The 18140-nt window shown below is 42.1% G+C and overlaps 1 protein-coding gene across 2 annotated transcripts in view; it reads left to right on the forward strand.

The window, feature by feature from the left end:
- LOC126984023 (receptor-type tyrosine-protein phosphatase F-like) overlaps window positions 1–18140 on the forward strand; it is a 196407-nt gene that overhangs the window by 113958 nt on the left and 64309 nt on the right. For both annotated transcript variants that reach the window (XM_050837367.1, XM_050837377.1), the window contains 5 exons: window positions 2561–2796; window positions 3759–3846; window positions 10815–10891; window positions 16447–16581; window positions 17952–18035. In XM_050837367.1, coding sequence (XP_050693324.1) covers window positions 2561–2796; window positions 3759–3846; window positions 10815–10891; window positions 16447–16581; window positions 17952–18035 — 620 coding nt within the window. The remainder of the gene's footprint in view (window positions 1–2560; window positions 2797–3758; window positions 3847–10814; window positions 10892–16446; window positions 16582–17951; window positions 18036–18140) is intronic.

The following is an 18140-nucleotide window of genomic DNA, read 5'->3' on the forward strand; positions in this document are numbered from 1 at the left end:
CAAACTGCGACCGATACGCGCAGGAGGCGGTTTTGGGGCGGAGCAACGGGATGACGTCACTTGAAGCTAAAACAAAAAAAAATACCCGCCAGCTCAGGGGTGACTAAAGTTGGGGACGTATGTGCACTCTGGATGTGCATTCTCGACTTCTTTCACAGCGCGTTCAGGCAAACCACTGACGAAAAAAAAAAAGTATTTTTATTGTGCTATTGCGTGACTATAATTTCAATGCCTACAACTGGCGGTGTGGGGTGTGAGGGAGGGCATGTTGAAATGATTGATTTAAATTAGTCCGCCTTTCTTCGTTTTCTCTAAATCCCTGTTTCTACATTCTCTAGTTTGGTTCCGAGCAGTGTCACGCATACACCACGCCTCTGCCTTGTCTCCTTCCACAAACCTGCGTATGACTTGACTTGGTGTATACTGAGTTAGGTGCATACTGTATGCTAGCCTACGCATAGTAAACAGTCGTCAGTGTCAATAATATAATGGCAGCAATAACAAATACCGTCAATTATAGTCGATTTTGATTTTTGATTTAGAAAAATATTAGTAATGTCGAATTTAGCCGTTTTTTTTTAATATAAAGCCTGTTTTTCTCTCGGTGGTGGACAGCGCCAAGGCTGTTTAATAATCATAATCAGGGATCCTGTAAAATACCAAAACAGCAATTTGTGACATTACTACTATTTATTACTCATTATCGAATATTATTGACGGTATTTGTTATTGCTGCCTGCATATTATTGACACTGACGAATGTTTACTATACGTAGGCTAGGATACAGAATCCAAGAAATCGGACACACCGTGTGGCTGCAGGTTGGCGTTGCGCGATAATGTACACTTCAGTCTCGGATGAACCGACTATAACATCATGCAATACGTTGGGTAGGTAGGACAGAATACATCAATTTCAGACAGAGTTGGGTGGTTAGAATGGACGGAATACACCAACTTGTGGATAACGTTGGGAAAGACCTTTTACATGCAGTAAACTAACTGAAACCGATGATGATGTTTATATATCTTAGGGTAAGGTGGGGTAAGATGCCCCTCTGGGGTGAAAGGCCCCCCCTTGGTTTTGTCTCTCTTTCTTTCTTTTCTCAACCAGTCACATTATCAAGTAGGCAACGCCAACTCTCTGTGCTCACAGGAACTACTGGAGTAAACAATGGACAGTTGCTCTGGCCAAAAGGGGACATTCCATCTTTTTGACTAATTTCTTGTAAGTTTTCAGTGATTTTAATGATAAGTAATTAGCGACAATGAACTGCAGAGTTAGCCTGATAGCTATGGATACTTGCTCTAAGATGTCTATATCATATTGCATGTGATTATACTCTGCCTACTTACTTGAAGGAAAGATGGTGACATTTTGTGTATATATGAGTTGCCCCCTGTGCCTTTGGGGTAAGATGCCCACAGGCAGGCCTTTTACCCCACATGTGGGGTTATCTTGTGTAATTACCTCAGAGCTCTCATTTATTATCAGCAACTCATCCATTATCAGCAACAAAGAAAAAAAACTCCATCTCCAGCTTCGTCTGATGAGAATGAACGGCCTTGTTTGGTGTGTGGGGAATCATTTGCTAATAGCAGATCTTCAGAAAAATGGGTCCAATGTTTGGGTTGTAGAAATTGTTCACATGCAGAATGCACAACTGGAGTAGGCCTAGATCTGTATGTAAGTCTAAACTACGAGTCTGATTAGGCATTACAGTAATGCTATACATAAAGAAAAAATAACAATACTGTTATGACTAATCAGACTCGCAGTTTTGACATACATACAGATCTAGGTCTTCTCCAGTTGTGCATTCTGCATGTTTAAGTTTTTGAAAGGCATCCATAAGTGAACACTTTTGAGTTTGAGACTATAAGGAAGTTGGTGTTTTTAACTGTTTCAGATATCAATATTCAACAGAAAGGACATATTTTATCAAATTAATTGAATATTTAGTTCCATATATTTTTCATAAAGTAGATGTTCCTTTTGTTACAAAAATTCAGAAGAAAGGGAAGCTAGGCTAATATTACTAGTCTAAAAGAAGGGGATACCTTTTAGAAAATTAATTAATTGTTTAGTTTTACATTCTGTTCATTAGGAGACACAAATTTGACTGTGTTCCTGTATTTCACATCAAGAGAGATTTTTAGGGTATTGTTTTCAAAAGGGAATACATTTTATATTTTTATAATGTGAAAAAAATATTTTCCTTATGTTTCTATGAGTTTTATTATTGTAAACCAGAGTGGGGTAAAAGGCCTACCCAGTGGGCTTCTTACCCCACATGCGGGGTAAGAAGCCCCCTTTATTATTTTAAAAAAAAATGTCATTATAAGAAAGTCAAAATCATAATGAGTGGATATAATATATACCATAGATAGGCCTTAGCCTAAGATTTCAACATAACTTTTTTTCAAAATTCTATTGCAAAAAATGTGGCTACAACAGCCAATCTCCCTTAAGGGGGGCAACTTACCCCACCTTACCCTACCATTCATTGCTGATATGCCTCACTCCCTCTTCCAATACCCCACATCTTTTTCCTACCAGACTACCCACTCGCTACATTACGCGGCGATCCCTACTTCCTCCCTTTGGAGCACCACAACAAAGGGGAGGGAGACTCACCGACATTGGGATGGAACAACTCCTGCCCATCCCATGTCAGCCAAGACCCTGCCAAGGAAGACATCTATGCTAACGCAACGCTGCTAGTTTCCCAAAAAGACCTGGAGGCGTATCTCCTGAGGGCCGTGTTGTCCGCAGAAACCAAAGAGGAGTTTGCCGTGAGTATTGACGGTAGTGGTGGTGATGGTGATGGTAGTGGTGGTGGTGGAGATATTGATGGTGGTAATGAAGATGGTGGTGGTGGTGTCTGCAGAGATCAAGGAAGCATTTGCAGTGAGTGGTGGTGGTGGTGTCTGCAGAGTTCAAGGAGGTTAGACTTACTCCAGGACTGTGATCACTCTTGCCCAGCGGAGGGGTGTATATCAAGTTGTCAACTTCATTTTCTTGTCTGGTAAATATAAGGTCTAGCAAAGAAGATTCATCCAACTGAATAGTTTTCTACACTCAGAACATCTATAATGTCCTAATTAATAATCGCGTTAAATTTTCCTGTTAGTATAATCCATTCAGACTTATCTTCCATTTGCTGTAGCAGAGTTCTTGAACACTGCATTATACTATCTAGCAAGTTTTTGTATTCCTCTATGCCCCGTGTATTTGATTTGGGAGGCATGTACAGAGTTGCCACAATTACATCTCATTCTAAAGTTACTATTTTTACTGTTATTAATTCCACTTGAGAAGTAGATTCAACTTCATCTCTTTAACCTTTAGTTCTTTCTTTGTTGAAATCATAACGCAGCCTCCATTCCTCAATTTCCTGTCGTTTCTCTAGATGTTGTAATCTTTGATGTTCAGGGAGTCATTTGTAATAATTAAGCTTAGTTAATATTCTGTCAGGCAGATTACTTGTGGCTGCTTATCTTGTATCATATCTTTAAACTTTAATAATTTAGAAATTATCCCATCTTCTTTTGATTATGCCATTCTCGAAACATTTTTTTTTTTTTTTTAATTTAACCTTAGCTTCCTTATTGCTCTTGATACGACTTGGTACTTGTTCTTGTTCAGGCACCATTTTGTGTGTGTGTGTGGGGTTTATATATGTGTGTGTGTGTGTGCAAGAGAGGGAGATATAATGCCTGTGTTGTGTTGCAAGATGCCTTTCTAACCCCAACAGAAAGTTCCCATCCTACTCTCAAGCAACACATCAGCAAGCAGCCTGCCAGAAAACCGCACCAAGAACAGATACCGGATGAACGTGACCTGTGAGTTGACTATATCGTACTTGCCGATGCCCTGCAATCATCATCATCATCCCTAACCAGTCCATCGTTTAACAAAGATATTTTCCCATGTTTTCCAGTTTTCAGTACAGGTTGAGAAGCCTTTATTCGAAATTCCAAAAATCAGAAAACTCTAAAATCTGAAAGTTTTTTTTAAATGGTGATATGCGGGGTATTTTTTTTGTGTGTGTGTGTGCTTTATTTTCCGCTACCTCACGGGTTGGGACATGGGGAATATGGAGGCCGTCAGGGTCAAGCGCATACGTCCTTTGCCGGGTGACGGCTCATGAAGGTGGGATGGTGGGGGGGGGGGGGGGGGGGTTGCCGATATACCGACTCTAACGTCAGCCTAGCCGACCAAGTCGGTCTTTCGAGGAGGACTGGCGAGTATCTTTGTATAAGTCGAAGATGTGAGCGTGGGTTCCCATTGTTCGCCGCGAGACGAGAGTGCTTAAAGAGGTAAATAATGGGAACAGAGTTTCAGTTATGGTTACCACCTTGAGCTAAACAAAAATAAGGAACGCAACATCTCATTCTCCAATACAGCACGAATTAATATTTTAAGGAACGGGTGGCAACCCTAGTTTTTTTTCTAGCCTTCCATGACTAACAGCCGCTGTCTGCTGCTGGGCCCGAATTCACAAACAGACTCAATAACTACGAACTAACATAACTACGCACTATTGATTTAGCTACCGACGTTAGCGTCAGATTCACGAAGCAAACCTTAGATTGTAGTTAGAGGCGCGCTAAGTCAGCGAGGCCGCTGATTGGTTGATGACGTCATTGGCCTTGCAGCGAATCGCAAGCACGTTTACAGAACCGTCAGCCAATCCTAGGGAGCCCCCTCCAGCTGCTGGTTCAAGAAACCCATTCTCTTTTCCCATTTTTCTTCCTTTCAAGGTAAACTGTGCTAAATCGTAATCTACGAATTCAATTATTTCGTTGTTTGCTGCACATTTACGTCAAAGTAGCTCTGCTGTTCGATGTCTTGTTACCTACGAACATGCTTAAGATGAAGAAAAAGAAGATACGGAGGAGATTGAGGCAGGAAGAAAGCAAATAGAAATATGGGACAGATATCGAGGCAGACAGAACGAAGGACGGAAGGAAGGAATAGGGAAAATTAAGACTGTCTTGCCATATCTGCGGCCCAACTCATGGGATAGCTGTCACCCGACAAAGGTCCATGGTCCCTCCACGGATGGGGGCGGTGTCACGGACATAATTGAGCCTCGGGCAAAATTAAGCCCGGACATCCACATGCCTCTGTTATCTTAGCTCAAGCTCGTGTATGTGGGGTTCTTTTCGACTGATATGGCGTCTAGAACTAGCATGATCATCATTCTTTATTATGATGACAAAGACCATGTCAAAATTTGCCTCATTAAATAAGAAAGTACATAAAGTTCGGCAGCTTTTCCTCGTCGCCAAGCCATCCTCCAGAGCAGCACTCCGACACCCATGATCGCACATTCATTTTTCTCAGAAAATAGGATACCAATCACATATACATCAATATACTTCCACAAGTGAAGACTTAGGGCATGTTCACACCAAGTTGCGACACCTGAGATTCATCAATAATGACAGGGGAAGGAAAAATATAGGCCCCTGTCATCGACAAAATTGAGCCTCGGGCAGAATTGAGTCTGGGCATCTATATGCCTCGGATTTCTTCGCTATTATATATTGTAAGATCGTTCTGTTGACATGTATGGGTAAATTAACGCTTTCTGTATCTACATATAGAAGGAAAAGGCAAAATTCTCCCTAGTAAATCAGAAATTACATAAAGTTCGGCAACTTTTCCTCGTCGCCAAGCCATCCTCCACAGCAGGCAGAGGAGGGAGGTCTGGCAATCCCCCGGCCGGGTGTTGCCATACCGCCCACACTTATCATATACCTCATCATTTTATAAAGAAATGGGCCTCCTCTACTCGCAAAGTTATATTTCAAGTTGAAAAACGCGATTTATAAGCATTTATACGTAAATCTGATAATATTGTTAGCGTTACCGTCAGCTCCGAGGCAGTAGTTATTTAACAACAAATTTAACGTCACACAGAGCGCGGTAAACGTTTGTAGATCCGCGCGGTAACCCGTGACGTCATCGATTAGTTGGTAGTTAGCTTTGTGAATCTCGATGTTCTCAAAACTACGCACTAAGGGCCCAAAACTACGAACTAAGCCTTTGAGGATCCGGGCCCTGGTGCAGGGAGGAGGAAGGGGGGGACGTTACGACGCGTATTATACACGTATTTCAAGATAAATAACCCTTGACAAACATAATTTTATAGACTGGTTTTGTGGTTAACCAAAAAATGCGCTCACTACATTTTTTAAATACTGAATATTATCTACTGAACTATTAAGGCAGCCAAATACTGCAGGAATAGCGTATATAAAATTAGGTTTGGAAATGCGTAACCCACTATACGATGGTCGGTGTAGCGATAAATACTTCTGTGCAAAAATAAGTCGCTCTGCTGTTCAATACCCATGAACACTGGGGGGATTATACAGCAGGAAAAACAGCGGTGAGTGAAATATAGAAACAATAAGCAAGTTGAGTCTTTTTGCGAGCTATTGTGCGACTGTGGCGGCGGGCAATGACGGTTGCACAACAAGCAATTGAAAAGTCAATCATATAGTGATTTCCTGAGAAATATACTATCTCCATAATAAACAGCATCATATTTTGTCCAACAAGTGTTAATAGCACAAAAGCTGTGCTAGATCGGGGTCGCATGACCCTCCAACACCACCCCAACAATTTATATTAGGGACCTCTTCTACGATAAAGGCACCTTGTATGCCAAGGATGGCGTGCACCTGTCACTCCAGGGGATGGAGGTTCTTGCAGACTCCCTCGAGCGATCACTTAGCACCCTACAGGATTTTTTAGAGTAGGCGAGGAGGGAGGGCCTGTCATCAGTGACTTTGCATCGCAGACTGGGACTAGGGGGCGCAGGAGTGATCAAAAGGATATAAGAAAGGATGGGCTACGGCTTATTACACCAACAGTAGGACTCTCAGGAACAAGATAAATCTATTGAGGGGGAAAGCATGTGTCGAGAAATTTGACATTATAGCTATCACGGAAACGTGGGTGGATACTGCAAACAAAAACTTCATGTCGGGGTATGAAATAGATGGTTATCAGATGTTTCACAAAGATAGAAAGGGAAGAAGGGGAGGGGGGGGGGTGGCACTTTATGTTAAAGACACACATAAATGTTCCCCTAACAACTCTGTTCAAACAAATGGCGACTCAGAATCAGTCTGGGTGGACGTCCACAAAGGGAAAGACAAACTAATTCTAGGGGTTCTTTACAGGCCACCCAACTTTAACAGGCAGGACACTGATATATTACTGCTAGAGGTAGACAGGGCGAGTAGGAGCAAAAATGTCTGCATAATGGGGGATTTTAACTATAGGAATATAGACTGGGAAGGCGTGGTGGGTGATCCAGAATCTGAGGATTTTCTGAAAGTAATACAAGATAATTTTCTCAAGCAGACAGTAACTGAGACTTGGTCTTAACTAACGCCGAGAATATGATCAGCGAGCTAGATGTTGGGGGAGAATTAGGTGGCAGTGATCACAAGGAAATTAGGTTTAAAACAGACTGGGCGGTGACCCATGAACTCAACCCTGTGTTGGTGCCTGACTTTAGAAGAGCTGATTATGAGGGGCTCAGAAGACACCTTGAAGAGGTAAATTGGGGAACCCTAGGGCTGGATGAGGGCCAGATCTCAGGGCTGGAACCGGAAAGACAGGGGAACCATGTAGAAATGACCTACAATGATTTAGTTAGAGTAACTGCAGTGGGTCAGAGACAGCATATCCCTTACCAAGCACGTAGGAAGGAAAATAACGATCCCAAATGGATGACCCGCAGACTCAAGCATGAAATTGGCTTGAAGAGAGAAAATTATAGGAAAATAAAGAACGGAGAAATCCACCTCAGGGGTAGGTATGTTGAGCTAGCCAGGTCGGAGAAGAAGAACACCCGCCTAGCAAAAATAAATTATGAGATTAGGGTAGCCAACGAGGCCAAGAGCGATCCCAGTGGCTTCTTCAAATTAAACAGAACGAAAACAAGGGACAGAATTGGACCATTGAAAACAAACACGGGTGAGCTCGTTGAGAATGGAGAAGATATGAGTCAAATGATGAATGACTATTTCCTCTCAGTTTTCACGCAGGAAAATCTAACAACCATTCCGGAGAGAGTTCAGGTATATGAGGGCGAAGAGAACGACGAGTTAAGGGATGTGATCATCACTAGGCAAGTAGTCCAGGATGAGATTGGTAGGTTGAAGAAAAACAAATCGCCGGGCCCAGACGAAGTATTCCCAAGGGTTCTGGAAGAGTGCAAGGAGGTCCTTAGTGGCCCTCTTACCGATTTCTTTAAGATGTCGGTAAATTCTGGGTATGTGCCCAATCAATGGAAAGTAGCTAATATGACGCCGATTTTCAAAAAGGGAGTCAATTCAGCCACCTCAAATTATCGCCCAATTAGCTTAACATCAGTTGTAGGAAAGATGTTGGAGTCAATTATAGCCGGGAGCTTTCGGGACCATCTAGAAAAGCATAATTTAATTCATGATTCAGAGCATGGGTTCACAAAGGGTAGGTCTTGCCTTACTAACTTGTTGTCCTTCTACACTAAAGTAATCGAGGCGGTTGACCGAGATGAAAACTATGACATATTATATCTAGATTTCAGTAAGGCGTTCGACAAAGTCCCTCATCACCGGCTATTACTAAAATTAGAGGCTCACGGCGTAGATGGGAAAGTTTTGAACTGGATCAGGGCGTGGCTTAGTGGTAGGAAGCATAGAGTGCAAATCAATGGTAACAAATCTGAATGGGGCAGTGTTACAAGTGGAGTCCCTCAAGGGTCGGTGCTGGGTCCTCTGCTTTTTATTATTTACATCAATGATTTGGACACAGGAATTAGTAGTGATGTCAGTAAGTTCGCAGATGATACCAAGATCGGTAGAGTAATCCAATCAGACAGGGACGCTAGCGTTCTCCAGGATGAGCTTGACAGACTATATGATTGGGCGGGGAAGTGGCAGATGGAATTCAATGTCGGGAAGTGTAGCATTTTGAGTGTAGGTAGGAATAACCCCTCACACAATTACTCCTTAAATGACACTCCTCTAAGCAGGTCTGGGCGTGAGAGAGACTAGGAGTCCTAGTGAGCACTGACCTCCGTCCTAGGGCTCAATGCATTCAGGCTGAAAATCGGGCCAACAGAGTACTGGGTTTCATCTCAAGGAGCGCAAGCAATAGAGCGCTGAAGTCATCCTCAAACTTTACTTAGCACTAGTTAGACCTCATCTCGATTATGCAGTTCAGTTCTGGTCCCCCTACTATAGAATTGATATAAAGATGTTTAGAATCTGTAAAGAGGAGGATGGCAAAGATGATTCAGGGGGTGAGAAACTTGCCTTATGAAGACAGGCTGAAACATTTAAATCTACACTCTCTAGAAAGGCGAAGGTTGCGAGGAGACTTGATCGAAGTCTATAAATGGATGAAGGGCTTTAATAAAGGGGATTTCAATAAGATTTTGAGAGTAAAAGAGCCAGATAGGACGCGTGGGAGTGGTTTTAAGTTAGACAAATTCAGATTCAACAAAGACATAGGCAAGAATTGGTTCACCAACAGAGTGGTGGACGAATGGAACAGGCTTGGGAGCCATGTTGTGGGTGTCAATACCATAGATACATTCAAGAAGAGGTTAGATAAAGCCATGGATGGTGAGGTAAGGTGGGGTTGAGTGTACAGGAGCTGCCTTGTATAGGCCAACCGGCCTCCTGCAGACTCCTTACGTTCTTATGTTAACTAGGGGTCTAAAATGGAAAATGCTGAAAAGTAAATATGGCGCCAGTATAAACACGTGCCTGCGCCACAACGGGCTGGGGCCGACCATTAGGCCCTACTATGAAGGCCTACCGGCGACACAGGCCAAGACGTAAAAAAAGAGAAAAAAAACTGACTGTTTATAATGCCATGTTGTAGGGTTCATCAGGGCTAACAAATGTTATCATACAATGTCATGTCTGCAATGCATGGGTAAGCCAGGAAAACAACTTGAAGAGAACAACAACAACAGCAATAACAACAACAACAGCAACAAGATGGACAATCTGTTGATCGGCGTCTGCGACGCCGATAAAAATAAGCAGTCAGCATCTCGAAATTAGTAGGCTACCCTCTCGTAAATAATCTCCTATTTCAGTTTTCATCTTATTTAGATTCAAATAAAAATATTCCGACATCCGAAACAATCCGAAATCCGCAACAATTTCAGAGTCAGGAATTTTGGATAAGGGATTCTCAAACTGTATCTGATGATAATGTACACAGTCCTGTTCCATGGCATATGTTCCAACTTTTATCTCTACAAGTTTTCTGTCTTATATTAGTGTACTCAAGTCTTGGTGTGACAAAAATTATAATTTCATGTTTTCTGTCACCCTTCCTCACACCCGGGAAGCTTCAAACTCGCCCTGACTTCTACATTTTTTAGGCTGCCACGTGTTAATTAGAATGTCTAGCTGTTATCAGCTCCGTTCATGATAGGACCTACCCAAGACCACCTTTAGTTCTTTATTGTCATAAGAATATCTACAATCATTGTCTATATCCTAACTAATAGTTTGATTCATATCCCTCCATGTTATACCTGGGATTTTTTTTTTCAACACTGCTATATTAAGCTGTAACTTGACACACAAAAGTCTACAAATAATCAGCAGTAATTTGCTTTTCATTTTCATATAAACATAATTACTAATTCTTGCATAAACGTTACAGTTGGCAGCAGCAGGATATTCAAATATCATTGTTATCATCAAGATGTATTTGTAAAAGAACTTACACCACCAGATGTTTTAAACTTTTCTCTTCATCTCTCCCACACACCCAGATGACGAGACGCGAGTGGTACTACCCCTGTATGACAACATTCCTCACAGTGACTATATCAACGCCAACTTCATAGAGGTACGCACACCACTGATTATAACAGAGACAACAGTGATAAATCCTGCACTGCTGGCAAGGATGGAAGTGGTAGCAAATGGCCAGTGACAAAATACCCTAATGATGGCACACATGACGTTGGTGAAGAGGAGAGGGGGCACCAGTGATAAAATACACTACTGAAAACACACACGACGTTGGTGAAGAGGACAAGGGTAAACAAGGGCCAAAACACACACCAGACAATGCCAACCTCAGAGATTTAAAGGGGTTTTATGCATTCATGAACTGCGTCTTAAACCACGCCGATACAGGCTTTGTATCTCAATCAACAAATCGTTTGGCAGACTTTCCGGGCATGCGGCATGAATCTGCAGACATCCTATGAGTTAATATATCAAAGCTGTTAACCAGGCCAACACAGTAGTGACTTGCTCCTGTCCATACAATCAATATCCATAAGGTAACTCTCTCTCTCTCTCTCTCTCTCTCTCTCTCTCTCTCTCTCTCTCTCTCTCTCTCTCTCTCTCTCTCTCTCTCTCTCTCTCTCTCTCTCTCTCTCTCTCTCTCTCTCAATAAAATATGCCTGTCTTGTGAAACAGATGGCTTAAGTCAAAAAATATAAATATTTTCAGGACCCAAGCAATTGTATTGGGCAACGGAAATAGCAAATCATGCCAACCGACAGGCAGTATGCAGCCTCCTTACTTACTCAGCCAGGGAACCATTAAGTGGACAGGCACAATGGTCTGTATTCTCAGTTGCTTTCAGCTCTCTCACCGATCAATTCCAAAGGCCACAAAAGAGATAAGTCAGGTTCTCACGAGTATCTTTTCATATTCATGGCCAGTGCAGAAACCTCGTCAAACTCTTACTAGGGTCTTAAAACTTCCCCTGGAAATACGAACACAACATCTACATAGCCTTACCAAATGTGAGTGTGTGAGTCCTATAATGTTTGAGAATATGAGTTTAGGATGTTTCGAATCTGGTGAAAAAATCTAAGCACACGGTTCAGGTCAGCCGCCACCTTGACCGAATGTGTGATGTTCACCCTTCTCTCACACTGCTCTCCCCTATCTCCCGCCTCAGTCCTCGCCGTACGTATGTCTTAATGCGGCGTCACACATGTTGCTCGTTTTTGTTGGCGGTTGGGCAAAATGAACAATCACCAACAAGATTTGGCGGATCGAGAAGGATGGACAACGGTTGGTTGGTTGGGAGAAATTGGGGTCAAATGACATTCGTGCTATAAGCTGTAAATGTAAATTAAAAATCAATTATCGTACATATTTACTCAAATTGTCAATTGCAAAACTCCAAAAACCGACGTACATGTGCAAGTATGTGTTTGTGATTTATTTGCCTACTGTGTAATGCTATTTATAACACTCAACTGACTGCGATGGTATGCTGGACGGAGTCTGTGCCTGGCGCGAGGTAAACAAACTGTTGAGATGGAGAACACTGCCTGGCGTTCTGCAGTCGTAGCACATGCTTCATTATGTGCAAAGCAGCAGCACAATCTTCTAAAACCTCATTATCCTTCCGGTTCATGGTAAAGTGGCTGGAGAGATGCTGGCGTGGTGTTTGTTGTTGTTGAAGCGCGGCGTCAACTCAACAGTTCAGGGTCAGTACAGTGTGATACACAACATTGTTGGTTGGCGATAATCACCAACGAAAGCGAGCAACATGTTGGGAGAAATTTGCCCTGTGTGACGCCGCTTTTACTGTGTATTGGAGCCACATCTTGCTGCTTCGTGTTTTAAATTACCATCCAGCGTATTTAGTGGTGGTTTATGCCTCGCCCTGATGGAAAGGGGGGGGGGGCGTGGTGGGGGGGACGGTGGTGTGGAAGAGAGTAGAGGAACAGCACAGTAGTCTCCCTTGCCGCCTCAAAGAAAACCTTTCGTCTTACCCACACACCTCGTTCATCACTCACACTTGAGTTACCCAGATTATTTATTCCTTAATTTTTATTTTATCTTTTATTTTTACAGCAAAGAAGACGGCTATGCATATGAATGACTGATTGATAGTTTATTGTTGCAGGTATACAACAAAGGAGAAGGGAGGAACCTACCATCCCAACCCCCAGGCAATACATAGTGTGATTGTACAACTAATGACATAATATGTATCATATGTATGATTGTATGACACATTAACACCAGTAACATCCATAATGGGTGAGAATAGCACCAACAGTAGGGTTCAGTTCAGTGAGGTATTTTCAGAATTGCTAGCCCGTGTGTTTTAGGTCGCAGAGTCCACGAAGCTTGAATTATTTTTTTTCAATTATCGAAAATTACCTGTCTTTTTAGAGGATTTTAACAATTACACTTCAGTGCAATAATTGATACTATTGTTAATAAAAATGTAGTTGATCATTCCCCTTGCATTATTTATTGACAAAAGAGAGAAAATAAATGACCGATGAAAGGTTCTCCTCTTTAAAAATCTTTCCTCCATGAAAGTCCCACGAAATCGAGTATCATTGAACTTTTTCTTAACCTCTTGACTGCGGATTTCCTACAGTCAGACATCACCAAGCCACAGGAATGGGACAAAAAGTGGCTGTTACAATTCAGTGAAGAGAAATATAAAGTCCTGCATCTTGGGAGAGGATATCCATCATACCAATACCACATGGGAAACACTCCACTATCCACCACAGAGGCAGAGAAAGACCTGGGAATATATGTTTCCAGGCTACCAGTAAAGGCTAAATCCGTGCCAATCGCAGCAGACAGGTTAAAACACTTTTGTAATATTTGAGTGTATCAGTTTCTCCTTTGATGGAATTATATATATATATATATATATATATATATATATATATATATATATATATATATATATATATATATATATATATATATATATATATATATATATATATATATATATATATATATATATATATATATATATATATATATATATATATATATATACACATACATACATACATACATAAGGTGCGTCCACACCAGGAATCTTTGTATGACAACAATGAATCCCAGACGTTTCCCAAGTGTTTCGGTAAACCACTGGCACACATTTGAATATCCTCGGGAAATAATGTTTCCTCTCCACACCTCAGGGTTGTTTTCAGGATGTCGGTGTGTGCGGAGATTGCTACAATGGCCTCTTGTGTTTTATTTATTATTGCACTCACTGGAGAGCAAGAAAACAAGAAAACGCGTATGGGTGCGGTCGTTTATAGAAAGTTGAGCATTACAGAATGACTTACTTTTGGCGGAGCCGAGAGTTAATGGAGCAGGGTTTAATTAATTAATAATTTTCTTGGAAAGTCAACCACTGATTTTGAAGAACTATTATGAACCGTGGCTCCCAAAGTACAACGAATAGATACCAGCTTCCATCAGCCTGCAGCTATAATCCAATAGGCGGAGATCCTTTTACGAGCCTCATTAACGCCTTCGAAATGTCAAAGCTGAGTTTCCATACAAACTTTCCTGGTGTGGGCGGTCCTGAGAAACAGTTAGGAAGTTTCTCATGTTTTCCATCAAGGATGGAAAACATGAGAAACTTTTGCGTGCTCGCGCTCTCGTATATGCGGATGTGTGTGTGGGTGGGTGTGTGTGGGTGTCTATGTATATATATAAGTGTGTGTGTATATATATATATATATATATATATATATATATATATATATATATATATATATATATATATATATATATATATATATATATATATATATAGTCACACACACACACACACACACATACACACATACAATTAGCTAGATATTGAAGTATGTGAATGAATGATAATTATAATCCCAATCCCTTTTCCCCGTGAGTGAGGTGTGGGATGTCTTCATCCCCGCACCCCTGAGGGAGGTCACTCCCAGCGGTCAGGGTGTGTCCCCCTCCCTTCTCTCTCTCTCTCTCTCTCTCTCTCTCTCTCTCTCTCTCTCTCTCTCTCTCTCTCTCTCTCTCTCTCTCTCTCTCTCTCTCTCTCTCTCTCTCTCTCAACCATAAATATATAAATGAAATTTGACTGGAATATAAAAATAGTTTATACTTTACTATCAAGACTTGAAAATCACACACACACACACACACACACACACACACACACACACACACACACACACACACACACACACAGATATACGCTAAAGTGCACTTGCTTATGTCGGGAGGGTACCTGCTGGCGCTTACGAGTCCAACACTTGATCAGTTTGGGGAGGCGGTGGCTGAACAGATAGCGAGACGGCCCCGCGTTCAGGAGGAGGCGAGTTGAATCCCCGACCGGTGCCACCAAGTTGGGATTTTTCAGCCGCCGCCGAGTGGCTTAAAACTAACCACATGCTGTCCAGAAGACCACCTATCAACCCGGACTCTAGATTCTAGGATTAAAGATGAGCTCCGGGAGGGCAGCATGAGCCAGTGCAAGATGGCGCCACTATAAACACTCGCCTGCGCCAGAACGGGCTGAGCTGACCCTCAGGCCCCACCGGGAAGAAGCCTTGGACCGACCATCAGGATCCACCGGGAAGGAGCCTACCGGCGCAATGGGCCAAGACGTAAAAAAAAAAAAAAAAAAAGTCCGTGGTGAATTACACACATTTATTCTCTCAATGTTTCTCAATTCTTTCCTGAATGTATCCAAGTTGTTTCTCAACTGCTTCCCGAAAAACTTGGGAAATGTCTGGGATACATTGCTGACATACAAAGATTCCTGGTGTGGACGCGCCTTTAGGACCGTATTACAAGTCAAACCGAGAAGTTTCAGGTTCCTACCAAGGTCGGTTTAGGGGCCGTATTACAAGTCCAATCCGATAAGTTTCGGATCCCTACAAAGTTATTCATCCCGAACTCTGTACTAATGTTTTTGATGAATTCCGTCAAAGGGGAGTCTGGTACACTAAAACCAGGTACTCAGCAAATATTGTAATACAAACATAATTTAAAAAAAAAAAGTTAAGTTATGCTTGATTTCGCTGGGCTTTCATGTAGGAAAGATTTTTTTAAAGAGGAGAACAACAGTTTCATATATTGTATTGAACTGTATTTATTACAAGCCCCAGAGAAAGACAGGTAATTTGCGATAATTGAAAGAATAGTTCAAGCTTCGTGGGCCCTGCGACCTAAAACCCGTGGGCTGGCAACTCTGAATATGTCTCATTCAGCGACTTTTACTTATAAGGAACGGGTTCAATCCCCAATACGGGATCATTGTTCTGTTTTTTTTTTTAAGTCACAGCTGTATCTTGTTAGCTCATTTACAATTTACAGTTGGCAAATCAACCCATGGGTTGATTGAACATAATTTGAGCAAAATCTGTAGATGTGGTGTTGTGTTGGTTAGGTGGGCACCAGTGGCCACTGGTGCCCACGTGATCAACACAACACCTCGCCTATTGAGTTCACTCAATTCTGTTCAATAAACTCATAGGTGTTTGATACTTTTTTAGCTGACAGCTTTTCTCTTTTCCATTGGGAGAAAGTAATGCTGTCCAAAACCTCCTTCCTTACTGCACCACCTTTCTACAACACTTTGAACACAACACATCAAGCAGACTAACTCTCCCCTCCCAGGGCCCAGGCCGCCGAGATGCCTTCATCGCCACCCAGGGTCCAAAGGAGGAAACGGTTGGGGCATTCTGGCGAATGGTGTGGCACACTCAGTGCCCTGCTATAGTGATGGTGGCCAACTTAACAGAGCGTGGCAAGGTGGGTGTATTTACCTTTGTACCCAGTAGAAATGTTCAGCTATGATCAGAGTGTCCTGTCTACACATCTACATGTGTCCGGCTTTCTTTTGATCCCTCACAGGAATGTGTATGTGTATGGGGATAAATGCGTGTGTAATTCACCTTTTGGTCTGCTGCGGGTCTCTCTCCAGACAGCCAGCCGTTCCCCTACGGTAGAGCACAGAGCTCATAGTACCGATCTTTGGGTAGTGTGTGTGTGTGTGTGTGTGTGTGTGTGTGTGTGTGTGTGTGTGTGTGTGTGTGTGTGTGTGTGTGTGTGTAATTCACCTTTTGATCTGCTGCGGGTCTCTCTCGAGACAGCCAGCCGTTCCCCTACGGTAGAGCACAGAGCTCATAGTACCGATCTTTGGGTAGTGTGTGTATGTGTGTGTGTGTGTGTGTGTGTGTGTGTGTGTGTGTGTGTGTATTTACATATATGTATACATCTATTTGTAGTATACAGGACCTGAGCTCAAGCTCGGACAGTCCTGTCTCCCAATCTATATTTGTCCAGCTTTTCCTTTACTTTATGAACACTGCCCACTTCAACAACGTATCCACATTCTAGTATGGAAAACTGAACTTAATTAAGTCTTTCAAACAAGTCCCCGTCCTCAGTTTCTTATTGTGTCCTCTTAGTTCCCTCCTCACTTCAATTTCGATTAAATCATTTACATCCAACACTTATATTCCACTTGTATTCCTGTACATCGCCATCATGTCTCCTCTTTCTCTTCTTTCTTCCAGTGTGGGTAGGCCCAGTTCATCTAATCTAGTCTCGTATGACAGACGTGATAGTTCTGATACCATCTTAGTCGCAATCTTTTGAATCCTTTCAAGTTCCCTTATGAACTTTTTCTTGTATGGTGACCAGCCAATTGCTGCACACTCTAACTTTGGTATCATTGATGTTATTATTTCCATCATGCCCCCATTCAAAGAGTGAAATGCAACTCTGATACTTTGCAGTAGACGATATGTTTCTCCGAATATCTTGTTTATTTGCTTCTCAGATGTTTGTGTATCTTGTATTACATTGCTTCAGTATTTTTCTTCTTTCACTGAGGTGATGATTGTCTCTCCCATCTTGTACAATCCACTTGGTCTGTTTTTACTTTTTCCCATTTTCTTTGCATGGCAGTTCTTTTTATTGAACTCCGTTTCCCATTCTTTATTCCTTTCAAGAATCTCATTTAAATCTTCCTGCAGTTTATTAGTCATCCTCATCTCTATTTTTTTTCTTAGCAAACATACATGTGTGTGTGTGTGTGTGTGTGTGTGTGTGTGTGTGTGTGTGTGTGACAAACCTGCTAACACTGTTTTCATTTACTCGTTCCCTCCCCATCACAGGTGAAGGTGACACAATACTGGCCTGAGCGTCAAACACTACTAGCTGAGGGCCTCACCGTCACCCCGGGCAGTGTTACATCCACGGTGGGTCGTGGTGGTGATATGGGTAGTGGTGATATCAGAGGGTGGTGTTGGTGATGGTGGTGTGGAGTCTGGTGGTGATGATAATGGTGAAATCAGAGGTTGGTG

This window comes from Eriocheir sinensis, chromosome 5, assembly GCF_024679095.1.
Source record: "Eriocheir sinensis breed Jianghai 21 chromosome 5, ASM2467909v1, whole genome shotgun sequence".
In the NCBI taxonomy this organism is placed as follows: domain Eukaryota; kingdom Metazoa; phylum Arthropoda; class Malacostraca; order Decapoda; family Varunidae; genus Eriocheir; species Eriocheir sinensis.